This window comes from Spinacia oleracea, chromosome 2 (genome assembly GCF_020520425.1).
Source record: "Spinacia oleracea cultivar Varoflay chromosome 2, BTI_SOV_V1, whole genome shotgun sequence".
Taxonomy (NCBI): domain Eukaryota; kingdom Viridiplantae; phylum Streptophyta; class Magnoliopsida; order Caryophyllales; family Amaranthaceae; genus Spinacia; species Spinacia oleracea.
This window is the reverse complement of record NC_079488.1, coordinates 10,261,918-10,288,556: the sequence shown is the minus strand read 5'-3', so window position 1 is coordinate 10,288,556 and position 26,639 is coordinate 10,261,918. Positions and strand designations below refer to the sequence as shown.

The 26,639-nt window shown below is 38.2% G+C and overlaps 4 protein-coding genes across 4 annotated transcripts; all 4 read right to left on the bottom strand.

Annotated features, from left to right (window-relative positions):
* Positions 1–1,882: 1,882 nt before the first annotated feature.
* Positions 1,883–2,939, bottom strand: LOC130467212 (uncharacterized). The gene is made up of 3 exons (XM_056835650.1): positions 2,516–2,939; positions 2,123–2,398; positions 1,883–2,035 (listed from the first exon to the last, which is right to left on the bottom strand). The coding sequence occupies exons 1-3, from the start codon at positions 2,837–2,839 to the stop codon at positions 1,883–1,885; spliced, it is 753 nt and encodes a 250-aa protein (XP_056691628.1). The 5' UTR covers positions 2,840–2,939.
* Positions 2,940–2,972: 33 nt separating this feature from the next.
* Positions 2,973–11,420, bottom strand: LOC130467749 (uncharacterized). The gene is made up of 5 exons (XM_056836488.1): positions 11,294–11,420; positions 7,360–7,461; positions 3,785–4,103; positions 3,456–3,686; positions 2,973–3,330 (listed from the first exon to the last, which is right to left on the bottom strand). The coding sequence occupies exons 3-5, from the start codon at positions 4,085–4,087 to the stop codon at positions 3,016–3,018; spliced, it is 849 nt and encodes a 282-aa protein (XP_056692466.1). The 5' UTR covers positions 4,088–4,103; positions 7,360–7,461; positions 11,294–11,420; the 3' UTR covers positions 2,973–3,015.
* Positions 11,421–20,480: 9,060 nt separating this feature from the next.
* LOC110777411 (auxin-binding protein ABP19a-like) lies at positions 20,481–21,368 on the bottom strand. The gene has a single exon (XM_021982014.2). It carries the CDS (start codon positions 21,302–21,304, stop codon positions 20,672–20,674), a length of 633 nt encoding a protein of 210 aa, XP_021837706.1. The 5' UTR covers positions 21,305–21,368; the 3' UTR covers positions 20,481–20,671.
* Positions 21,369–25,500: 4,132 nt separating this feature from the next.
* Positions 25,501–26,367, bottom strand: LOC110777410 (auxin-binding protein ABP19a). The gene has a single exon (XM_021982013.2). The coding sequence runs from the start codon at positions 26,300–26,302 to the stop codon at positions 25,673–25,675; it is 630 nt and encodes a 209-aa protein (XP_021837705.1). The 5' UTR covers positions 26,303–26,367; the 3' UTR covers positions 25,501–25,672.
* Between the last annotated feature and the right edge of the window lie 272 nt (positions 26,368–26,639).

Genomic DNA, 26,639 nt, shown 5'->3' with positions numbered 1-26,639 from the left:
CTAGCTGCGCCCGAACCGAACAAGAACAAGTCTTTAGGACTCCAAGTGTCGTCCCTCCGTAGATAGTCCACAGCACGTCCGGATCCGCCTTAAGATTGACCAACTAGAATCGCCCTTAAGGTACTAGAAAATTTCGGCACTTTATGAGCAAGATGTGTGTTTTAATTTTCTCTCAAAAAACTCACTTTTGAATACTTTGAAACTTGTTATAAATTGTGAGCCCTAGCCTCATATTTATAGGGGTATGGAAAGGGAATCGAAATCCTATTCAGATACAAATTAATTAAACCTAGAATCCTACAAGAACTCTAATTTAATTAATTTATCAAATAGAATTAGGAATTTAATCATTAACCGAACTCTGCATGTTTTAGGAAACGTGCACGAACACAAACACTTGCACACACACGCACGGCTGCCACGATGGGCCCCATGCGTGCGCGCGAGCAGCAGCCCACGCAGCGCCCGCGCGCGCTGCGCGCTGCGCGTGCTGTGCGCGTTGTGCGCGCTGCGCAGCCTGCTGGGCTTGGCCTTGCGCTGGGCCTGGCGTGGCTGTTTGTGCGGCGCGCTTGGCTTGCTGGGCGATGGCCTGGCTTCGTGCTGGGCCTCGTCCGGCAGGCCTCGTCCGATGCTTATTCGTACGATGCGCTTCCGGTTAAATTTTCCGATTCCGGAATTCATTTCCGATACGAACAATATTTAATATTTCCGATTCCGGAATTAATTTCCGTTTCGAACAAATATTTAATATTTCCGTTTCCGGAATTATTTTCCGATTCCGGTAATATTTCCGATTCTGACAATATTTCCGTTTCCGGCAATATTTCCGATTCTGGCAATATTTCCATTTCCGATAATATTTTCCGATACGTACCATGTTTCCGTTTCCGGCAACATCTACGACTTGGATAATATTTATATTTCCGATACGATCCATATTTCCCTTTCCGGCAATATCATCGTTTCCGGAGTATTCATTTCTTGCCTGTGACGATCTTAGCTCCCACTGAAACCAAGATCTGTCGGTTCCGAATATTCATAGATGGAGTATTTAATGCCATTAAATACTTGATCCGTTTACGTACTATTTGTGTGACCCTACGGGTTCAGTCAAGAGTAAGCTGTGGATTAATATCATTAATTCCACTTGAACTGAAGCGGCCTCTAGCTAGGCATTCAGCTCACTTGATCTCACTGAATTATTAACTTGTTAATTAATACTGAACCGCATTTATTAGACTTAACATAGAATGCATACTTGGACCAAGGGCATTATTTCCTTCACATAAATAGGTTGGAATGAGTTTTAGAAACTTAAAACTATGCATATTAGTCATGTAATAGGATTAAAATGAGTGTTTAGGTTCTTTAGTTCAAAGTTGGGAGCGGAAATGTCATTTTAGCTCTATATATGACCTTTAACGACCCAACGAGCCTTAAATGTGCATAAATAGGTTCGAATGAGTTTTAGAAACTTAAAACTATGCATATTAGTCATGTAATAAGAATCAAATGAGTCCTTAGGTTCTTTAGTTCAAATTTGGGAGCGAAAATGTCATTTTTGCTCAATATATGACCTATAACGACCCAACGAGCCTTAAATGTGCATAAATAGGTTCGAATGAGTTTTAGAAACTTAAAACTATGCATATTAGTCGTGTAATAAGAATCAAATGAGTCCTTAGGTTCTTTAGTTCAAAGTTGGGAGCGAAAATGTCATTTTAGGTTAATATATGACCTATAACGACCCAACGAGCCTTAAATGTGCATAATTAGGTTCGAATGAGTTTTAGAAACTTAAAACTATGCATACTAGTCGTGTAATAAGAATCAAATGAGTCCTTAGGTTCTTTAGTTCAAAGTTGGGAGCGAAAATGTCATTTTAGGTTCGAATGAGTTTTAGAGGGTTTACCTTGGATGGTAAGTCTGTTGTCTTCTTTTGGGCCGCTAACACCGTTGTCTTTTTCTTGGAGCTACCATCCCTCTCTTTAGAAACATTAGACTTGGACTTCTTTTTAGGAGGTGAAATACAATCCTTTAAAATTCAACAAAAACAAGAGTAGGTAAGATGTCGAATGTGCTTGCGTGAACATATACATTCTAAACAATAAAACATATATACCTCGCCGTCTTCGAAAATCACTAAGTGTATGGGCCATTGCACAAAACTACCCAGAGCACCGCCTAAGTTAGTGAAACCATCTCCCGTAGGTACCGGAAGAATATCATCAACATGTCCGTCGTAAACAAAATCAACTTGGACTTTATAGTGACCAGGCTTCATCGATGTAAAATGTTGGGGCAATGCACCATCTGAGGGTTGTACCATACCATCCGCCACGACAATGTTGTTGCCTGAAACTTTCTCCTCAAGGGCAAGACGACATGGAGTCCTTTCCTTCATAAACAAAGGTTTCAATGCAACTTTGTAAGTGATACAGATTATTAAGTAAATGTCAACTAAAAACATAAAAGGATCAAGCAACTATGTTAAAAAAGAGTGACTACGTCGTACCTTTAGCTCGCGTGGTTGCGGCACTAAGATGTGACGAGTGGTTCTTGTAGCACTAACATCAAGGTCAACTCTGGCAGAATCATTTAAGTGGAGGTCATCAGGTATCGGGGTAGAAATGGAGTTTAGTTGTCCTGTTTTTAACAAGGTGCTTAGTTGCTTTTGGAGGGCCTCTGCCACCCTCTTCTCTACCATTTTCTCTAATTCACCTTCAAACTCCTTTTTCACAGAAGCTCTGATTGATTCGTAATTTTCTGATGAAGCTTCACCATGGTCACTTCTACTATGTCGAATACACGGACCGAAAGCCTTTTTGATACCAACCATGCCACCTGTTCCCTTGACACGCCCACGATGATCTTTTTTCCCTATAGCTTTAGTGAGGGCATCCTCACCCTGTTCGAAAGAAAGATTTCCTTTTTCCTCTTCTGCGATGCACTCTAACTGCCAATTAGGAAAGTAAAATTACTTTATATTCTCTAATCAAAGCAAGTAAATATTAATTAATTATCGCTACTTACAGCTTTTGTTGCGATTTCAACAACTTCTGTATCGTTCGGGTCAATTTCCCACTTTCCCTCTTTATTTTGTACTTGATGGGCCAAAATCCACTCCTTTGATCTGTATTTTCTAACTCTATTAACATTTGAGGTCACTGATGAGTTCACCGAGGAGCTACTCGAGATAGGTAAAGCTGCATCTGGTGGAAGTCGTCCATCCTTTATCCAATCTAGTCGCTTTCTATTATAACCCTTTTGGCCGGTGCGATGTGGGTTCTTGTTGCATGATGCACTTTTCCTCGCCTTTTCACTACGAAGCTGTCAAAGACAACATAAAAAGATGGAAATAAATGTTTTTTCTGATAACTTTTTGTCCTAGAACCAATGTCAGTTTGCTACATGAAAAACTCTTTAAGGACAAGTTAAAGAAATATTATCATTACCAATGACTCTGGCAGGAAATAATGTTTAACAAAAGTCTTCCAATCATCCTCTGTGATATGGTTGTAGACATCCCAAGGCATCTTGTTTGTTTGATTTTTTGGCTTCTTTTCCTTCATAGTTATCCATCGGCGCACCAACTTGCTCTTGAAACAACTAAATCGTTTCGCCACACAAGAATGAAAATATTTCTCCCTCGAATGATTAGAATCATCAGTAATGTGGAACATAAGCTGTTAATAATTAAAAAAAGTTAGATTATAAAAATAGTATTTAAATCAAATTAAATAATCCCTAAAATATACAAATCAAGTTAATATCCAATGCTTACCTTAGTCTCCTCCCAAAACCCCTTCTTGATTTGCTCATCTACCTTTGGATATAATGGGACGTTAATATTAATTCTAGTAGCACAACTCCCAACTTGCTTCCCGTATTCATGAGACCATTGTCCATCGGGGACATTATATACATTATACTCAAGGAACATAGGCTTAGCGACTTTAACACCTTTTGACGGACCACGGCCTTTAATGGTCTTTGTAATCGTACTAACATCTTGTGATTCGTCACGCGTTGTGGGAGTCTTGCCACCTTCTGATTCATGCCTAACAACAATTTGGTTTTCATTCATCGTACCTATGTTGTTCCTGCATCAAGTAAAACATACAGAAGAGTGGTTACAAAATGTGCGCGCAGCAGCAAATCAGTGCTCTAGCATACAGAAGGATATCAGATCAGTGCAGATATCACAGATCAGATCAGCACTGATCAGTGCAGATCAGATCAGCACTGATCTGCACTGATCGGATCAGCACAGATCAGCACAGATCAGTGCTGATCAGATCTGCACTGATCAGTGCTGATCTGATCTGTGATATCTGCACTGATCTGTTCTGCACTGATCTGATCAGCACTGATCTGTGCTGATCTGATCTGCACTGATCAGTGCTGATCAGATCAGCACAGATCAGTGCTGATCAGATCAGCACAGATCAGTGCTGATCAGATCAGCACAGATCAGTGCAGAACAGATCATCACAGATCAGTGCAGAACAGATCAGCACAGATCAGTGCAGAACAGATCAGCACAGATCAGTGCAGAACAGATCAGCACAGATCAGTGCTGATCTGATCTGCACTGATCTGTGCTGACCTGATCTGCAATGTTCCCCCCTTGTTGATTTTGTTCGAATTATAACAATATGACTGTTGCATCTGCAGCTTGAGACAGGTAGTCAGGTAAGTCCATTTTTTTAAAGTGAAACCATAGAGGAACAATTGACACTATTTTAACCAAATATTTGGTTAATAAAATTTCATCAAGGATTTGCAGATGCTAGTTTTATGGCAGTCAGAAGAGATAAATCAAGGTCAATTTTGAAACAACAGCAACTAACAGTACCACTCCCCACCAATTTTAAGTCTCTAGTTTGTACAAAGGGGATCATGCAAAAGAGATGGCACTAATTGAAGAATGAACGAGAAATTTAAGTGTAAATATGTCAAAGCTCAACATAATGGAAAATCAATAAGAACAGCATAGAGAGAAAGAAATTTAGGGGCTGTTTGGTTCCCCAGACTTCCCCCTGGACTTGGATTCCCCCAAATTTCTATCAGTCTCTCATTGGTCAATGACTCAATGGTCACCACCATCATCCCAAATCAATCCACCCCACCCCACCATCACCTCACCACCACTATCACCGTCACCTCACTAGTCACCACTAAAGCAACTCTCACTTCCACCCACCATGGATACATCACCAGAAAAACCAACCTTCACATCCCTTCCTTGATCCATTTCACCCCTTTTCCCTCTTTTTATTCCTCTCCGCTTTTTGTTAGGGACCAAAACATCGCTTTACAATGTAATTGAACAATTGATAGAATACTAAGTTGACACATGCTCCGGCCTTCAAAGAATCAAATCATATCAAAGAATTTGAACTCTATAGCAGCAACAAGCCAACAAGCATGAAAAATTATATATGTGGAATGCACTGATCTGTGCAGATCTGATCAGCATAGATCAGTGCTGATCAGATCAGCACTGATCTGTGCTGATCTGTTCTGCACTGATCTGTGCTGATCTGATCTGCCCAAATCAGTGCAGATCAGATCAGCATTGATCTGTGCTGATCTGTTCTGCACTGATCAGATCTGCAGAACAGATCAGCATAGATCAGTGCTGATCTGATCTGCACTGATCTGTGCAGATCAGATCAGCACAGATCAGTGCAGAACAGATCAACACAGATCAGTGCTACCCTCATCTGATCTGCATTGATCTGTGCTGATCTGATCTGCAATGTTCTTTGTCATTCTTGGTGTGTTTGTTGAGGCAATATGAGAATGCAGGGCAGCTAACTCATTCTATAAACAAGTTCTATTAATCTAGTATAGTACGGAGTAGTATGTAAGTTAGATCGTAAAATGAAATTATGTAATTGAGTTTCACTTAAACTCAAGCAACAATGATTAAGAAACTTAATGAGGAAATCTGACAATCTCACTTCTCTTATATCATGAAATCATATACTCATATGAGATAAGTCTAGAAAACACCACTTATGCTAAAATGAGGCATTTTCGCTCCCAGCTATGAACTAACGAACATAAGGACTCATTTTAACCTTTTAAATGATTAATATGATTAATTTTAACTTTCCAAGACTCGATCCGATCTATTTATTCACATTAGAGACTTGTTTGGTCGTTGTGGTTCATATTTATGATAAAATGAGGCATTTTTGCTCCCAACTATGAACTAAAGAACCTAAGAACTCATTTTTAGGCTAATATGACACTTTCGCTCCCAACTTTGAACTAACAAACCTAAACACTCATTTTAATCCTTTTAAATGATTAATATGATTAGTTTTAACTTTCCTAGACTCAATCCAATCAATTTATGCCATTTGAGACTTGTTTGGTCGTTATGGTTCATATTTATGCTAAAATAAGACATTTTCGCTCCCAACTTTGAACTAACAAACCTAAACACTCATTTTAATCCTATTACATGACTAATATGCATAGTTTTAAGTTTCTAAAACTCATTCCAACCTATTTATGCACATTTAAGGCTCGTTGGGTCGTTAAAGGTCATATATAGAGCTAAAATGACATTTCCGCTCCCAACTTTGAACTAAAGAACCTAAACACTCATTTTAATCCTATTACATGACTAATATGCATAGTTTTAAGTTTCTAAAACTCATTCCAACCTATTTATGCACATTTAAGGCTCGTTGGGTCGTTAAAGGTCATATATAGAGCTAAAATGACATTTTCGCTCCCAACTTTGAACTAAAGAACCTAAACACTCATTTTAATCCTATTACATGACTAATATGCATAGTTTTAAGTTTCTAAAACTCATTCCAACCTATTTATGCACATTTATGGCTCGTTGGGTCGTTATAGGTCATATATAGAGCTAAAATGACATTTTCGCTCCCAACTTTGAACTAAAGAACCTAATGACTCATTTTATTCTTATTACATGACTAATATGCATAGTTTTAAGTTTCTAAAACTCATTCGAACCTATTCATGCACATTTATGGCTCGTTGGGTCGTTATATGTCATATATAGAGCTAAAATGACATTTCCGCTCCCAACTTTGAACTAAAGAACCTAAACACTCATTTTAATCCTTTTAAATGATTAATATGATTAGTTTTAACTTACCTAGACTCAATCCAATCAATTTATGCCATTTGAGACTTGTTTGGTAGTTATGGTTCATATTTATGCTAATTTAGTCAACTAAGGTCAATTTAGGTCAATTTATTCAACTAAGGTCAATTTAAGCCCGCTCGTTTTGATTTAGGTCATTCTAGCTCAAGATTAGGAGACATGTTAATTAGCGCAACACTAGGAGAAAACGCACAACTCACCAAAAGTAAATACGTGCTTTATTTTCCGATTCTGATAACTTCTAAAAAGACACAAATCACCGAAAGCTTCTGAAAATTTCTGACTCGGGGATCTCAAGTCATCTGCACAGAAAGTTAGAAAACTTTGGTCAGGAACAAAAGTAAGATGTGGAAGTACAGTAAGAATTAAAGAAAGCTAGAAAAGTATAATCATGAACACAATGGAAGTATAAAATAAGAATTAAAGATGTGGAAGTACAAACTACACCTTCCTAAATGCTAGAAAAGATACATTTAATCTGATATTCAGTTAGCTAGAATTACCTATTCCCAGAAGCCAACTCATCTTATTCATTTACGGTTTACAACCCAAATTCCTTCCCTATGATCTGTACGCATATGATTAGTATTATTTGCATCTTCCTCCTCCGGTAACGGTTGAACAACCGTTGGTAACAGGGGTGTTTCATCGTACTTGTCATACTCATCTTCATCCACAACATCATCAATACCCAGAATATTTCTCTTGCCTTGGGCAACTGCACGCCATATAGGATCAACATTGTCTACCACATAGAAAATTTGCTTAGCTTGTGATGCTAGAATGAATGGCTCGTCACTATCACTTAATCGATCAAAGTTAACCAATGTTAAACCAGGAAAAATTTCATCCTGTTTCACCCCATTATGGTTGTTGGCCCACTTGCACCGGAATACAGGGATCGTAAATTTGTTGTAATCAAGCTCCCATATTTCTTCGATAACACCATAATATGATTGTGTCGCATCAACCGGTCTTCTATCCTTGGCGCTTGCATAGACCCTAGATGCTGCAACATGCTTCACTCCACTATTCTGCACCACACTCTTTTCATCTTGTCTTCTAGTGTAGAATGTGAACCCATTGATATCATACCCTTCATAAGACAGAACACATAGTCGAGGACCTCGAGCTAACCACTGGACCGTTTCAGAAACATCTAGATTTTTTTTCATTTCCTCGGCTACTTTCTTCTTAAACCAATCAACAAATGTGCGATTATGTTCTTGCATCAACGCTCTTTCCTTCAACTTAGGATTCTTTTGTTGCAATTCTAGCAAATGCTTATCTATGTAAGGATTGACCTCGGTAAGATGCTGCAACACACAAAGATGTGCCTTATTCTTCCTTTCAGATGGAGGCGAGATCACATTTTTACCAATTACCCCATGCCCTTCAAGCCTCCCTGCATGACGAGATTTTGGAAGACCTATTTGCTCAAGCCTTGTTAAGAATTCAGCTACATATTGAGATATCTCTTCCTCAAGGACTCCCCGAATGATACTACCCTCCGGCCTTGCCCGATTCTTTGTTTTGTCCTTTAAATGCCCAAAAAATCTCTCAAAAGGATACATCCATCTTAAGAACACCGGACCACATAACTTGATTTCTCGAACTAAATGGACAATTAAGTGCACCATAATATCAAAGAAAGATGGTGGAAAGTACATTTCAAATCGACACAAAGTTTCAACAATATCATTGTGCAAAGAATCTAATTTCTCCGGATCAATCACTTTAGCACATATAGAATTGAAAAACACACAAAGTTTTGTTATAACATGTCTCACGTGTTTCGGCAATATCCCACGAAGTGCAATTGGCAAAAACACATTAATCATTACATGGCAATCATGAGACTTCATACCAACCAACCTAAGGTCCGAGAGAGATACTAGGCGCTTTACATTCGACGAATATCCCGAGGGAACCTTAATTCCATGTAAGCACTCACAAAACTGCTTCTTCTCCTTTCTTGACATTGTGTAACACGCTGGAGGCAGATAAGTCTTAGTACCACCCGCACCAGATTTTTCAACAGGCCACAAATCTGGTCGAATATTCCTCTTTTTCATATCTTTCCGCACATTCTCATTGTCCTTAGTCTTTCCAGGCATGTTTAGCAAAGTCCCAATGATAGCATCGCACACATTTTTCTCAATGTGCATTACATCGAGACAATGCCTAACCGACAAATCTCTCCAGTAGGGAAGATCCCATAATGGAGATACTTTCTTCCACAAAACACCCTTTTTAGACTTGGACTTGTAGCACTTGCCGTATTTGGTTTCAACATTTTTTATTCGTTCATAAACCTGTGATCCTGTCAAAGGCGTACGAGCTACTCTTTCCTCGGTGAACCCATTGAATTCTTTCTTCTTCTTACGATAAGGGTGATATCGACTGAGGTGCTTCCTGAAATCTGGGTAAACATTTTTCTTGAAATTATGCAACCATGTGGGCTTCATGTCCTCTTCACATATAGGGCATGCTTGTTCTCCTTTGGTTTTGTATCCAGACAAGTTTCCATATGCCGGAAAATCATTTATGGTACAAAAAACCATAGCTCGCAATGTAAAGCTTGAATTGGTGTGTGCATCGAACATTGAAACACCTTCATTCCACAATAATTTCAAATCATCTATGAGTGGAGCCAGGTACACATCTATGTCATTTCCAGGTTGCTTAGGCCCCGAGATGAGGAGTGATAACATGATATGCTTCCGCTTCATACACAGCCATGGAGGAAGATTATAAATTGCTAGAAGAACCGGCCATGTGCTATGTTGACTGCTTAGAGTTCCATATGGATTCACACCATCTGCACATAAAGCAAGCCTTAGATTTCTAACCTCCTTACCAAATTCAGGATATTTCTTATCAATATTTCTCCATTGAACAGAATCTGCAGGATGTCGAAGGAGTCCTTCTTTCTTCCTCACTTCCGCATGCCACCTTAAGTTTTTTGCTTGTTTCTGCAATGAAAACATACGCTCAAACCTAGGTATGATTGGAAGATACCACAAAGACTTAGCAGGCGGGCCCCTCTTAGCTGAATTTGCCCCTTTGCGTTTGTAACGAGATGCGCCGCATGTTGGACACTCATCCAAATGTTCATGCTCTTTTCTGTAAAGGATACAATCATTTGGGCAAGCATCTATCTTGTCGACCTCTAAGCCTAAGGGACACATCAATTTCCTGGCATAATAGGTAGAGGTGGGGATATCATTCCCTTCCGGCAAAAATTCACCTACCCACTCCAATAAGGTGTCAAAGTGTTCATCTCTCCAACCACCTTTACATTTGAGGTTGTAAAGTATTGACACACATTCCAACTTGCTGAATTTTGTACAACCGGGATACAATGGAGTTTCAGCAGCCTTTGATACTTGTTCGAACATCTGAGGTCGTTCGTCCAAGTGATCTTTCAGCCCATCCATCATCTCATTTATTTCATCATCTTCTTCCTCATCATCATCCGTCTCATTATTCTCATAAATATCATCATCACTCTCATTACTCTGAACATCAAATTCATGGACACTAGAACTTGGACGATCAGGTATTGTTTCACCATGCCAAAACCAAACATGGTAATCTTGCTTAAACCCACGGCGAAATAAATGATCCTCAATTTCATCAATGTCACCTAACCGCTTGATATTGTTACAATCACGGCAGGGACAATAGATTTTTTCGGCTTTTGTACTCCGTTGGTGTGCTAAAGCACATCTAATGAACTCTGCGACCCCACTCAAGTATTCTGCCGTAGTATGGTCACCATACATCCAACGACGACTCATTACTAATAACAACAACAAAAGGTTCCACACATAAACACATATATTAAGAAGTCACAAAATCATTAAGAAGTTCCGCAAATCTTTGGTTACATCATTTAAGTTTATCAATGCTTCACTGAAGTGATATTAGAAGTCCAAAAACAGTCCTAATAAGTAAAACGGAATGGATACTTAAGCATAGAATACTAATGTACACGTTTTATTATTACACTTACTATACTTATCCAAATTTTATTTATCGTAAAAATGATATGCACTTACTGTACTATTGATTTCAACTTTCAAAAGAGGAAAAGAGAAATTTTATGAAGATAATTAGATATATCAATACCTTATGCAATTGTTGAAATTCGAACAAGCACGATGATAGATTATGCTGGCAGTACGATCATCGCCCCTCTCTTCAACCATATGCGTATCTACCCATCTTCACAATTAACTGCAAATTAAAGAAATAATTGAAAAACAGCCAAAAAAATCAAAATAAAAACGAAAATCAAAACGAAAATCAAAACGAAAATCAAAACGAAAATCAAACGAAAATAGTTCGAGGGCCAAATTCAGATATTTCTCATAGAATGCATGTAACAGGAAATTAACTATCTACCACATCACCACGTAGCAATCACATTATTCAAGTTATTGGCATTAACGCAGCATTCAAGTGCGGAACTAAGTGCTTACGTAACCTCGGGGAAGGAAGAAGGGTAATGCCAGAATAAAATCCTGTAACCTGGGCTGTAAGAAGCCTTTCATATATGCTGATAGGCTTCAGTCGGCAAAAATGTGGTGTTATTTATCCTTTAAACCTATTGGAATCAGATATCTCTTTTCCCTAATAATGGAGGAGGTTGAAAAATACTCTAGGAACTTCCTTTACTCCAAACAAGGCTCTAGTATTCCAGGATTTAAAAGCTATCCTAAAGTGGCAGGTGGCCGGAATGTCGCACCCACAAAGCAGCAGCCAATAAGCTGATAAAAAGTGGGGCTCAGAAGATAGCAGACTTACAGTTAAAAATAATCTTTAATTGCTGAGATTTGACGAGTTCAGTTGGTAATGGGCACGATGTTCTGCATCACACTACTTATTTCTTTCAAGTTTATATATGATGTTTGTGTGGCTCGTATGCTAAAGTTTCTTAGAGGAAGGTTTTGAGAGGTACAAGAGCTAGTTCATGCGCATATGTGAGAGCCTTGAAAATGTTCAACTCTTCTTTTTCAGTGTAAATACTAAATAGTCTAAATCAGTGTGGACAAAGGCCAGTGATTTCCTGAAGGTCTTGGGTTTACAACGACCACTTAATGGTTTTGACTCACAACTGACTTGAGGTAAACTTGAGTCAAGCAGCCATCCCATATCGTCTGTACACAAAGGTTTGAGATCTTAAAACAGAATTTTAACCCAGATGGTTGGATAACAGAGATTATTTTGTAAGGTCCTGCAAATGAAGAGTTCCCCTTCCCAACTCTACCAAGAAGACGGGTGAATACTGATGTTTTTGAAGGGCCTGATACTACTGATCTAAGTGATGTATTCAACACTTTGAGCATACTTGGAAATTAAAAAAATTAAAAAAAAAAGGTAATCCAAAAGCCTCTTGGAAATCAGCAAAATAACATCCAAACAACAGTCTGAAGGGGTGAGTAGCAGTCAGCAACAGCCTTAGGCCATTCCCCATTACTTGTTATGAGCAAGCTTAAATAGTGGCTGTGTGCTTTTTAAAGAAATAGATCTATACTCGGAAACATAGCAATCCCCATTTACTTCGTTGGGTCGTTAAGTTTCAAAAACGAAAATCAAAACGAAAATCAAAACGAAAATCAAAAACGAAAATCAAAAACAATAATCAAAACGAAAATCAAAAACTAAAATTGAACCCTAATCTGAAAACGAAAATAAAAACGAAAATAAAAATTGAACACACCATACCACCGGAACCACGACGCCGAGCAACCACCGGAACCACGACGCGACGGGGAGATGCTGAACCACGGAACCAAGACAGCGACGCAGGGCTGAACCACGGAACCACGGAACCAAGACAGCGACGGAGGGCTGAACCACGACGCGACGGGGAGATGAGCAACCAACGGAACCAAGACAGCGACGCAGGGCTGAGCAACTCTTGGGTTCGACGGCGACGCGAGCTGAGTTCGACGGCGACCTTGGATATTTGTTTAAGGGAAAAGGCTTGGAGCTATAGCAGAGAAGGAACAGAGATTGAGCGCGGTTTGTACGTTGCAACTAGGAAAGTAAAAATTTTAATTTGAAACGCGGACTTGTTGCAGCGGGCATTAACATGTACGCTGCAATAACTACGGGTTGTTGCTGCGGGCTTTTATTTTGTACGCTGCAACAAACGCATTTGTTGCGAACAACTAAAATGTACGCTGCGATAACCCTTTAAAGGGTTTGACCCGCGTTGACCGACTGGTTGTTGAAGCGTATTTATACTTGTACGCTGCAACAAGGGGGCTGCAACAGGGGTTTTTTCTACTAGTGAATCATTGAAGAACTAAGCACAGTTTGTCGACTTAATCCTAGAACATCTTAGGTAAGCAAAAGCCTTTTGCTAATAGTCTAGAAACTATTCTTGCTTGATAGGTACGTCTAAGAACTTATTAGGTAAACCTATCGATTTTGCCACGACATAAAAGGACTCCTTACTTATATCGTTGAGTTTCACCAAAACTACCATGTACTCACAATTATTTGTGTACCTTGCCCCTTTAGGACCAATAAGTAACACCTCGCTGAGCGAAAACTATTACTAGATTGATGTAAAGGATATCCAAGCAAGTGTATATTTTGGCATGGCACCTTTTAACTCAATTTTTAAGTTTGGAACTTAAGGCTCTTACTATGTTGGTTAGATTTTAAGTGAACTGAAATCCTTAATCATGCAACATAATCAAGCCACAATCTTATGCATAATTAAGACATATTTAAAGCAATAAATAACTTAAAACATGCATAAGATAAATGTGATCTAGTATGGCCCGACTTCATCTTGAAGCTTTGACTTCAAAGTCCGTCTTGAAAATCTCCGTGGGAGGCACCATTTTCTTCAAATAGGATAAGCTATAACTAATTACAACTATTTGATGGTACGCAGACCATATTTGAATTGAAAAATAACTTTGGTACTTTAGACCAATTACATTCAAATTAATGGTGCGCAGACCATATTTTCTATCCTATTTGGGCCATACTAGTCACTTCATAACCTGCAAAACAGTACATATACAATATATACCATTCACCCATTCATTATCATGAATGGCCCACATAGCTGGTTAGTAAAACACATTATGCATCACGTAAACATTTGCAGCAATTAATCAAGGGCACCAGTAATCTACCAATTATTCAGTCCTTATTAATTCTAATCAAGTTGTTTTAACCTTAAGGATTTGTAGACCTAATCAAGAGTTTATGACTAAAAGGGCTCCCACTTAAACCAATAAATTCGTATGCTTTACTAATTTTAAACATAAAAATGTATTTCTAGTCTAACCGGAAACATACAAATTTAATTAAAATTTAAAGCTCATATGAATTTATAATTGAATCCAAAAAGTTTAATTTAATTTCAGTCGTATTTAAATTAGTTCATGATTTTAATTTTAGTAAAATAATTAGAATAAATAAAATTTATTATAATTACAATATTCAAAATTAAAATCCAAGAAAATAATTTAAATTATTAATTTTAAAATTAATTAAAATTACGTAAACTGAAAATTTCAAATTAAACATTCAAAACGATCTAATCGCAACGCAAACACCCTACGCATCGCACGCCCATGGGCCGCACGCACACAGCCATCGCTGGCCATGTGCGCGCAGCCCATGCGCTCGTCGCATAGCTGCTGCATCTTCCATCGCAAGCCATCGCACAAGAGGTGCTCGCTGCGCGCGCGCCAGCGCCCGACGCACGCGAGCCATCGCTCGCTGTGCGCGCTCGCCAGCGCTTGCTGCGCGCGCTCCAGCGCTTGATGCACGCGAGCCATCGCTCGCTGTGCGCGAGCAATTGCGCGCGATCAACGCTGGGCGCAGCGCTCGTGGCACGCGAGCTTGCGCTCGCTGCGCGCGAGGCTGCGCGCGCTTGCGCGAGGCAGTGCGCGTTGTGGCGCAGCTCGCTTGCTGCCCACACGCGACTGCCATGCCTTGCCTTTCGCCCATGCCCATTCATCCATAGCTCGTGGCCCACGACACAAGGCAGGGCTGCTGCCTTGTGCTCGTGCACCATGCCCCTGCTCATTGCATTCGTGCCGCACGGGCGACGAGCTCCCTTGCTCGTCGTCGCATGCCCGCACTATACAACACCCCTTAAGGGTAACACGAAGCGTCCATTGCTTTGTGCGTGCAAGTTATATGAACGAATCGCATAAAATTTTAAATTAAAATTAATGATAAATTAATAAATAATATTAATTTCATAATTTTAGGGCGAAAAATTGAAAATTTATTATTCAATTGATTTCCGATTATTATGGATTCAAGCCTAGGTCATAAAAATTTAAAATTTATCATAAATTTACAATTTTTATGGTGGTTTTTAATCATAGGTTTCTAATTAAATTATAATTAATTATGAAAATCAAATTAATTCTAAATTATTCTAATTTCCAACAAATTAATCATAATTACAAATTAGATTGCATAATTAACAAGGCTAGGCATTCAAACTTGTTAAACATATACAGTAGGTCAATCAAAAATTCAAGATTTATCAGCAAGAATCGCAAATATTTAATTTAACATCTTAAATTTACGAAATTTTGCATTCGAAAAACTAAAACCTTCGAAAAGTCATAGTTAGGCTTCGAAATTGAGAATTCTGGGTTCGGCAGAAAAATAGTCTTTTTGTCAAAATTTTAGAATGCCTTTTACATGCGGAATTGACACAAAAATCACTCAATTTGGATGAGTAACGAAGAAACTGCCGAAAAACTGCGTACGTATAATTAAATAAACGCAATTTGCAATTAATTAACAATTACGAAAATTAATCACCCCTTTTAATTCTTGCAAATTTGTAATATTTAACCATGTTCATGCAATTTAGATTATGAAAATAATAAGAGGCTCGTGATACCACTTTTAGGTTATGATACATATGACAATTCATAAATCATGCGGAAAAACCATTTAGCCAGGAATACATATTATTTACACATAATCATATAGCATAGTTTAGATGCATACTCTTTGTTGCGTGCCTTCCCTAGCTGCGCCCGAACCGAACAAGAACAAGTCTTTAGGACTCCAGGTGTCGTCCCTCCGTAGATAGTCCACAGCACGTCCGGATCCGCCTTAAGATTAACCAACTAGAATTGCCCTTAAGGTACTAAAGATTTTCGGCACTTATGGTCAAGAAATGTGTCTGAATTTTCTCTCAAAAACTCACTTTGAATACTTGAATAATCTGTGAAAATATGTGACCCTAGGCACTTATTTATAGAGTTATGGAAAGGGTTTTGGAATCCTATTAGGATACTAATTTATTTAATTATAACCCTACTAGGACTCTAATTAAATAATCATTATCTAATAGTTTTAGGATTTAATCACACTTTGAATTCTGATTGCTTCAGGATTCTCGCACAAGCAATGCACGAGCACCGTACACCCGCGCAAGCCTTGCGGCCCACGCTAGGCGCACAGCGCTCGGCCCACGCTATGCTCCGCGCGCGCGCCCAAGGCCTTGGCTGGGCCTGGCCTTGCGCTGGGCCTGGTCGAGGCTTGGCGTGCGCTGGTGCGCGTTGGCTCGCTGGGCGACGGCCTGGCTTCGTGCTGGGCCTTCGTCTAGCGGGCCTCGTCCGATGCTAATTCGTACGATACGCTTCCGATTAAATTCCCGATTCCGGAATTCATTTCCGATACGAACAATATTTAATATTTCCGATTCCGGAATTAATTTCCGTTTCGAACAAATATTTAATATTTCCGTTTCCGGAATTATTTTCCGATTCCGATAATATTTCCGATTCTGACAATATTTCCGTTTCCGGTAATATTTCCGATTCTGGCAATATTTCCATTTCCGATAATATTTTCCGATACGTACCATGTTTCCGTTTCCGGCAACATCTACGACTTGGATAATATTTATATTTCCGATACAATCCATATTTCCGTTTCCGGCAATATCATCGTTTCCGGAGTATTCATTTCTTGCCTGTGACGATCTCAGCTCCCACTGAAACTAAGATCCGTCCATTCCGAATATCCATAGATGGAGTATCTAATGCCATTAAATACTTGATCCGTTTACGTACTATTTGTGTGACCCTACGGGTTCAGTCAAGAGTAAGCTGTGGATTAATATCATTAATTCCACTTAAACTGAAGCGGCCTCTAGCTAGGCATTCAGCTCACTTGATCTCACTGAATTATTAACTTGTTAATTAATACTGAACCGCATTTATTAGACTTAACATTGAATGCATACTTGGACCAAGGGAATTATTTCCTTCAATACTTACTTTGGGAAGACTAGTATCGGACAGACCTATGAAACTTTACTGTAAGAGATGAAAATCTGTCATAAGTAAATTTCATTAAAATTATTAGACACTAAATCCTCAATACCTGAGTGATTTGAGATTACTTATTTGAGAACCGGTTACTTTGACGCTGACCAACCGTCGCACCGTAAAAGGAGGCTATAAAGGCAACGCTCAGGTAATCACCTATCAAACGAAGTCTAATCTCAAGATCGCAAGATTGGGATTGTCCTCCCATAAATCGGGATGAGATGCTTAAAAGTTGTACAAGGCCACTCGGAGAGCTAGAAACTGTAAAATGCATGGCCGTGCTCGGATGAATCATAGGCTATTATTATCTGTTTATTTGATCAGTTGAACTCTGAAATCGGGAAACACCTCTGGACATAATAAGGATGACAACTCTTACCTTATGTTCAAGAGCAAGCATAGAGCGACAAAGGAATTAGGTAAATGCACACTTGTCCCTAAGGACAAGTGGGAGACTGAAGGAAATAGTGCCCTTGGTCCAAGTATGCATTCAATGTTAAGTCTAATAAATGCGGTTCAGTATTAATTAACAAGTTAATGATTCAGTGAGATCAAGTGAGCTGAATGCCTGACTAGAGGCCGCTTCAGTTCAAGTGGAATTAATTATATTAATCCACAACTTACTCTTGACTGAACCCGTAGGGTCACACAAATAGTACGTAAACTGATCAATTATTTAATGGCATTAAATACTCCATCTATGGATATTCGGAATCGACGGATCTTGGTTTCAGTGGGAGCTGAGATCGTCACAGGCAAGAAATGAATACTCCGGAAACGATGATATTGCCGGAAACGGAAATATGGATCGTATCGGAAATATAAATATTATCCACGTCGTAAATGTTGCCGAAAACGGAAACATGGTACGTATCGGAAAATATTATCGGAAATGGAAATATTGCCGGAATCGGAAATATTGCCGGAAACGGAAATATTGTCAGAATCGGAAATATTATCGGAATCGGAAAATAATTCCGGAAACGGAAATATTAAATATTTGTTCGAAATAGAAATTTATTTCCGGAATCGAAGATAATAAATATTGTTCGTATCGGAAATAAATTCCGGAATCGGGAATTTAATCGGAAGCGTATCGTACGAATTAGCATCGGACGAGGCCTGCCAGACGAAGGCCCAGCACGAAGCCGGGCCATCGCCCAGCAAGCCATACGCGCCACACGAACATCCAAAGCCACCCCAGGCCCAGCACAAGGCTAGGCACAGCAGGCCGTGGCAGCGCACGTAGTGGGCTGCAGCTCGCGTGGGCTTGTAGCTCGCGTGGGCCGAGCGGCCGTGTGGGCTGTGCGCGGGCATGGCCTGCACGCTTGCGGGTCATGCTCGTGTAGTGTTTGTGTTCACATACGAAACCTAAAAAGTATAGGATTTGTTTAATGATTAAATTCCTAATCCTAAAAGATAAATTAATTAAATAAGAATTCTACTAGGATTCTAATTTAATTAATTCGTATCCTAGTAGGATTCGATTACTTATTCCATGGTCTATAAATATGAGTTAAGGGCTCATAATTTATATCGAGTATTCAAGGATTCAAGATGATTTTGAGAGCAAATATCAGTCACACATTTGCCTACAAGTTGCCGAAAATTCCAAGTACCTTAAGGGCGATTCTAGTTGATCAAGCTTAAGGCGGATCCGGACGTGCTGTGGACTATCTACGGAGGGACGACACTTGGATTCCTAAAGACTTGTTCTTGTTCGGTTCGGGCGCAGCTAGGGAGGGCACGCAACAAAGTGTATGCATCTGAATTATGCTAAATGATTATGTGTAAATAATATGCTTTCCTGGCTTTATGGTTTTTCCGCATGATTTATGTTTTGTCATATGAATCATAACCTAACAAGAACTATCTCTTGGCCAACATTGGGGATCTTGAGTGGTTCTTGAGGGGCTTTTGAGTAGCTCTTCATGGAGAGCTACTTCAAGTTAGCTCTTACCCAAGAGCCTTTCAAGAGTTGATTCTTGTTGAAAAGTGGGGAGTAACTTTGAAAATTGGATAGTAACTTTGGTTAAAAACACAATTAATTGTGGACCACCAAATGGTAAAAATGATAATGGAGAGGAACCAACCAATGTTCGGTGTTTTTAAGAATGAATTCTTGAGTGTGTCTTGTTGAGAGATAGTGGTAGAGAGATAGAGGAGAGTCCTCCAAGAGCTCTTTTGAAGAGCCAACCAATGTACATGCTCTAATAGTGTGCAATGCTCCTTAGACTAACTTGTAATTCGCCAATTTTTCGTACTTGACTATAGTAAGAGAGACCCTGATTTGCCATGGATATACTAGCTGGAATCCCCTTTCTCTAGTCCTAACCCTTAATATAGTTTATGCGATTCGTGATAATTCGTGCAAACAACCCAACCATTGATTGTGTTTGAAGTGAAGTGTGCTAGTGATTACCATGTGCCTTGCTAGTATAGAGAACGCTTATTCCCGAGAGTTCGACTCCTTACTTACCCCTTATCTACATGTACTTGTTGTAGTGTCATATGATTGAGTCAAGTAAACTAAATATTATCACTTGCTTGGAGCCTTAAGTGTAACGACAACTCTAGGCCTCATCAGACCACCAATAGGCATTAAAATGTGAGAGGGTGCAGGTGCACTCGGGTTCACCTACTAATTTTCACTTATCCATCTCTCATTTTCACTTCTATATTCTTTTTAAAAAAAATACCTTTCTTGTAAGGAAAATGATGGAAAGTTGTGTCTCACAGTTGTGTGCCAAAATCATTTCCCTAAAAGAACAATCAAATAAAGAAACTTTTCCATAACATTTTACCTTGAAATTATTTTTTCATGGAAATTTTAATTGTGGAAATTATTTTTTCATGGAAATAAAGAAATTTTCCAGGCCATATTTGTTTTATCTTGAAACAAATATGCATCTTCATTAGCAACGTCATACAAATATAAACATCCTACTCAATTTATGTAAATCGTAGCGAATAGATTACAAACTCACATTTATTCAATTAACAATACAATATTATGATGAAGAACATCAGGTACATGTTATTTATTATAGAAGCACTCACGTGCCTTCATGTATCCCGGCACACACATGCAACAATCACACAATACAAATCACGCAACACAATTATTGTGAAATTATTTCTTAGGTAGCATATACTCCACATATTATTAGTTGGTGCCACCAAAAGTTCTCTTTAGCCTTTGAACTTGTGAAGCATCCAACAAAGTGATCCTTCGTACCACGTCGCTTGGCAAGTCATTCACCGCTAGCGAAGAGGTAGTGGTTTGGAAGCCGGGGAATTGGCTGTTTAAGGAAACAAACGCAAGAGCCGGAGAATTACCAATGTTAACTTGGAAGTGAAGTAATGTGTGTGGAAATATCATAATATCTCCCCTATTTAACGTTCTATAGTATGCAACGTTATCTGAGCCTATAAACCCTGCAATTATTGTCCCCTCGACCATCAAGATAACTTCAGACACTCGGTGTGAATGAACAGGGACACTTCCACCCACGGCAATATCCAAACGTGATATACTAAGGCCTAAGCCGTTCAAAGCAGGAAAAGTCCTGTCGATTGCTAAAGTTATAGCAAAGCCAAAGGTGGTCGAGGTATTACCTGGAATACCCAGACCAGAGAAAACAAAATCATCAGCCGTGAGGTTAGCAGGATCTCTGCACGGATATCCTGCTGATGTAACAGGGTAGTTAAAGTCCGCCACACAAAAATCAACCACACTCGTAGCGGATGCAAAGGAAACAAAGAGGGAGAAGACGGAGAAAATAATTAGAAAACCCATGGTCACTAATTTTAGGAGGTTTATGGACTAATAGTATTTATGTTACTTGTTACTTTGTTAGTGTGGTGCCTTAATGTTGTAATTTAAGTTCCTTTATATAGAAATGGAGTGTAGAGTGTCTAGTACGAGGGACCATTAAAGTTTGTTGCTATTCTTGAGCTTACGTACATAGGCTGATGTAAATTACAAAAAAAATGTATCAGTAAATTGAACACAAGTATAAAGAATAATTTGTGTTCCCAAAATCAAAACAAAAGTTATTACTTTATATTCAATATTTCTAGTCAAAGTGTTTAACTGCGTTTTAAAGTTTTCTTTACTTACGACTCCGATTATTTTCTAGTTTTCAAAATTTTCTAAACATATGACTTGGATTCATTTTACTTTTAAAAATTCCTAAACTTATGACTTAGATTGATTTCTTAAAAATTTTCAAAGGGGAACCTAATAAGCTTGGCTTAATGGAATGGAGAACATCATCTTACTTCAATAGTCACTTATAGTTTTAGGTGAGATCATTATCATATCCTTATCCTTCCCTCTAAAGTTGGACACATGTTGGGCAGTGTAGGCCGATGTGTCAGGCCTATGTACCTCTTGCCACATCAGGTCGCACTTGGAACAAGTTAAAAGAAAAGTGGTATCATGCAGGCCTCGTGCCTCTATAAATGAAGTTCGGAAGTCCAACCCCATGTGTCGTATTAGGTCGAGTCATATCCTGTTAGCGGCCATTCCTTACTAATTTAAAGATTATTTTTGTGAAATGGTTAGGAATGAATAAGTGGCTCGACGTACGGGGGAACTTGTCGTGCTCATGTCAGATTCGTGCCAAATTTCTAAAATGATTGTCATACATTGCACGTGTAACCCTCCTTCTTTGCTTTAAAAGGATTCAATGTACTACTTATAATATTTGCACCTTTCTTTTAGGGATCTCATATGCTAAGAAACTCCACAATTAAGTGTGCTTGGCTGGGAGTAGCCTTAGGATGGGTGACCCCCTAGGAAGTTATCTAGGGTGCACATGAGTGAGGTCAAAATACGATGAAAAATCTTGTTGTATGGGGGGCCAGTTTTTGGTTCAAGATTCCATTCGTGACAATCTGCTCCACCCTAATTAAGGGTTGGGGGTGTGACATCACTAGTTGTGGCTCTCCTGTCATTTCGGCTTACAACGGGGTCAAGCATCCGTGTGCCAGCCCGACCCATGCTAACTCTAGTTACTCACAAAGGGTCAATCTCGTTAACCTCTAGGCCAAATTAACACGAGGTACCTTCCGGCGGGAAAAGATAGTTCATCTCTTTTCACATACATATTTATGTACTTCATTTTGAATATCGCAAAGTATAGACTTTAGTTTTGTACTTTAGTATAGATAAATTGGCTTTTACCACCTAAAAATAATTTGAAAAAAATGGATTTTGCCTCAAAACGTATTCCGTCCAAAAATTCATTAGTACTGTAAGGCCCAAATCTTTGTTTATCCTGCTAATTTTCCAAGGTTCTTTTTTTCATTATATTTCTCCCATTTTAACTTCAATTCACTTCCTTTAATATCAATTCACACACAAAAATCAATCTTCATCCTTTCCTTTATACTTATTCTCACTCCGAGCTTTGTGTTGTATGAATGAAGTCGTGGAAATTTACAAGCAAATCCTAAATCGATCATTATAGCTGCACCACAAACAATTCCGTCAAATTTTGCGTTAAAAGATGGTAAAATCTATTTCTTATTTTATTGTTAGGTGATAAAATCAAATTTTAAAATTACTACTTTCTCCGTTTCAAAAATGTTTGTTACGTTTGGATTTTGGCACGTTTATTAACGTATAATTATGATTCTTTTTTTTAATTTTAAATGTTCTAAATTCCATCATAAATCTGATTCCATCTTTCTAAATTCTGACATTTATTACTCTTTTTGAATATATATAGTGCAAATCTGCTTTCATCTTTTATTAAAAAAAATATACCTCAATCCACTAATCATTTAAACAACCAATAAGATTGTTTTATTATCAAAATGAACCAATAATTAAAAATCACACAGATTTCTAACTTGTCATAATGTGACTTTTGGTTTCATGAGATTTATTGAGTTGAAAAGTTGGAACAATTAGAAATAAAAGTTGGCTCAAAAAATAATAATAGTAACAAGTTTATAAATAGAAAGATTCTTTATGTAACAAACATTTTAAAACACTATTAAAGGAATACGTAACAAACATTTTGAAACAGAGGGAGTATTATACTACTCCCTCCATTTCAAGATGTTTGTTACGTTTGGATTTTGGCACGTTTATTAACTTATATTTAAGATTCTTTTTTTTTTAATTTTAAATGTTCTAGATTCCATCATAAATCTGATTTCATCTTTCCAAATTCTAACATTTATTACTCTCTTAGAATATAGTGTTGTTTTACTCGGAAATTGTGAATGAAATTTATTGAGTTGACAAGTTAGACCAATTAGAAATAAAAGTTGGCTCAAAAAATAATAATAATACCAAGTTTATAAATAGAAAGATTCTTCATGTAACAAACATTTTGAAACACTATTAAAGGAATACGTAACAAACGTTTTGAAACGGAGGGAGTAGGTGGTAAAAGAATAATTTGGTATTTTTTAGGAGATAAAAGTTAATTTATCCTTTTAGTATTGTGATTTTTTTCAGTTTTACGTGAGGTAATTGATTTTATTATAACTTGTGTTTTTAACTAACACGGGGTACCAAATTGTGGCACCCCTCTATCTAGGCCACACCAGTACACAGTGTGGCAAATTTCCCTTTAAGAGTGCCTTATAAGCTGTATATGTGTTCGAATATATTAGTACACATCTATATTTACCATGCCCGGCCCTAGACATAGATGACGAGTGCGACCGCCTATGACCCAGGAGCAAAAGGGGAACAAATTCCTTAACTTGCTTAGTGGTTATCGTTACAAAGATAGAGTCATACTTCGCGATGGTCATAGGTTTGAATTCAGCATATTGCACGTCAACTTGCTTTTGTTTATTAATGTAATTCAAACATACTACTTACTAGTTAGTTACTGCGTAGTATATTTTTGTTGGAAAATAAATTTCAATTTTGATTAAGGGGTCTTTTTCTTTTTGTTTTGTCTATGGCCCATAAAAATTCAAGACCGAAGCTGATACTTAATTACAGAAGTACCCTTAAGCTTTCTTGTTGATTTTTGTTGGAAAATAAATTACAATTTTGAACAAGGGGCCTTTTTTCCGCCTATAGCCCATAAAATATCAAGACCGAGGCTGACACTTACACAAGTACCTTTAAGCTTTCTGGTTGGAATATCAAAAATTTGGGCTGATCGGGTGATACATTGATACCCGTGACCTGTGATTGAATATCAAAAGTGAAAGTGTTGCAAATTTTTTTTTTTTTAAACGGAATAAGTATGAATTAGTGTGATAGAATTTATTTATTTTTTGACAGCAGTGTGATAGAATTATGGTGTGAACATTTAGTTCTTCCATTGAGCCTATAGTAGAAAAACAACAATAATAATGGCAAAAGAATGACATTGACAACAATGAGATTGGCAACAAATTCACGGAGGAAATACAAAGAACTAGCTAGCAATGCAATTACATAAATACACCCAACAAAAACTGAACTATCAGATACAATTTCGTTAGGGGACTTTTGTTCAATTGCTAGAATAAATCAAAAACAAAACAAATTTCAACGAACATGAGTTGAGCTTACTAATTATAATATTTAAGAGCCGATGTGGATCAGGTGGGTTAAGATGTTTACTTAGCGTTAAAAATTTACAAATTGTATATGAAATAAGTTACATTGATTTTATATAAATGTAGTAATATTTATTTAAAAAATGAAATTAAAATTCATTAGTATTTTAAACATATAAAATAGTTTAAATTGGAATGGTGGATCGGGTATGTTGTGGTTATTGGTTAGTAGGCTAGGGTTGGGTGGGTCGGGTTTGCTATGGTGAATTGTTCGGGTCCGATAAAATGAGTCAAAATGGGTTGTGTTGGAAAAATCCGACCCACGTAACAAAAACAAAAAAAAAAATCAGGTTAAGCGGGTTGTGTCATAAGTGAGTCTAACCCTCTGGGTTGTGCCAGGGTGGGCTAAATAAGATCCGACCCACTTGCCATCTCTAATCGAACCTATATTAAGAAAAATAACAACAATAATGTGCCAATGGCAAAAGAATGAGATTGACCACATAAAGGAAATACAATTACATTAATACACCCAAACAAAAATTGAACTAATTAAACAGATACAATTTCTGAAAACAGAACTCAAATTTCAACGAACAAAGGCATACTAATTATTTAATTAATTAAGCCATGCATTAATTAATTAGTTTTTCCCACCAAGAACAGCCTTAAGCTTTTTCACCACATCTCCTGGAATAAAAGTCGTCCCTGTAACAAGCTCAGTAGGAAGCCCATTCGCAAAGAAAGCAAAATCAGTAATCTGAAGTCCAGGACTCGGACTACTGAAACTAACAAAAGCAATAGCAGGATATTTCCCAGCATTAATCTGGAAATGAAGCAAACCCTGTGGGAAAACCATCACATCACCACGGTTAAGTGTTTTGACATAAACATCATTAGCTGAATCGATAAACCCAGCTTTAATACAGCCTTGGATGACGACGAGGACTTCAGAACCACCAGGGTGGGTGTGCATTGGGATAACACCACCAGCAGCGATGTCGAGACGGGCGATGGAGAGTCCAAGGCCGTTAACACCGGGAAATTGAGCGGAGAAAGCGGGGGTGACGGCGGCTTTGATTATGTTTGAGGTGTTTCCGACGGTGGCGAGACCGTGGAAGACGAAGTCGTCGACGGTGACCTTAGCAGGGGTCTTGCATGAGTAGCCTGATGGGCCTTCGGGTTGTTTCAAGTCGGCGACGCAGTAGTCTCCGGCGGTGGCTGAGTGGAGGGATACCAAGAGGGTGAGAACGAAGAAGAAAGGAAGATACATTTTTGAAAGTGAGTAATGTGTTTTGATTTCCTTGGTTCGAATTGGCAATCTTTTATGATGTTTTTGACGTGTTTATATAGATAGAAGTTACATGATGTAGCATGGTTGTTTATCAACCAACTTGCAAGGTTGGGCCAGTATCGAATCGGTTCACATGTTTGGCTCTTTAGCTAGCTTGGTGTGGACGCACCTGTTTATTAGACAAGATAATTTAATGGACAATAGATATAGAGTTTTGATAAAGTTAATAAGGTTTTTATTGGGCAAAGCGCTTATCGGACAGGGTATAGGACTAAAATTATAACACAATATTTTTTAAAACTAAAATAATTATGAT

Coding starts and splice junctions, on each gene's coding strand:
- LOC130467749 (XM_056836488.1), bottom strand. CDS start 4,087: ATGAATGAAAACCAAATTGTTGTTAGGCATGAATCAGAAGGTGGCAAG. Junction 3,687..3,784: donor GGTTTTGGGAGGAGACTAAG/GTAAGCATTGGA, acceptor AATTATTAACAG/CTTATGTTCCACATTACTGA. Junction 3,331..3,455: donor ATTTCCTGCCAGAGTCATTG/GTAATGATAATA, acceptor TGTCTTTGACAG/CTTCGTAGTGAAAAGGCGAG.
- LOC130467212 (XM_056835650.1), bottom strand. CDS start 2,839: ATGGTTGGTATCAAAAAGGCTTTCGGTCCGTGTATTCGACATAGTAGA. Junction 2,399..2,515: donor CGCAACCACGCGAGCTAAAG/GTACGACGTAGT, acceptor TTGTTTATGAAG/GAAAGGACTCCATGTCGTCT. Junction 2,036..2,122: donor TGATTTTCGAAGACGGCGAG/GTATATATGTTT, acceptor TGAATTTTAAAG/GATTGTATTTCACCTCCTAA.
- LOC110777411 (XM_021982014.2), bottom strand. CDS start 21,304: ATGGGTTTTCTAATTATTTTCTCCGTCTTCTCCCTCTTTGTTTCCTTT.
- LOC110777410 (XM_021982013.2), bottom strand. CDS start 26,302: ATGTATCTTCCTTTCTTCTTCGTTCTCACCCTCTTGGTATCCCTCCAC.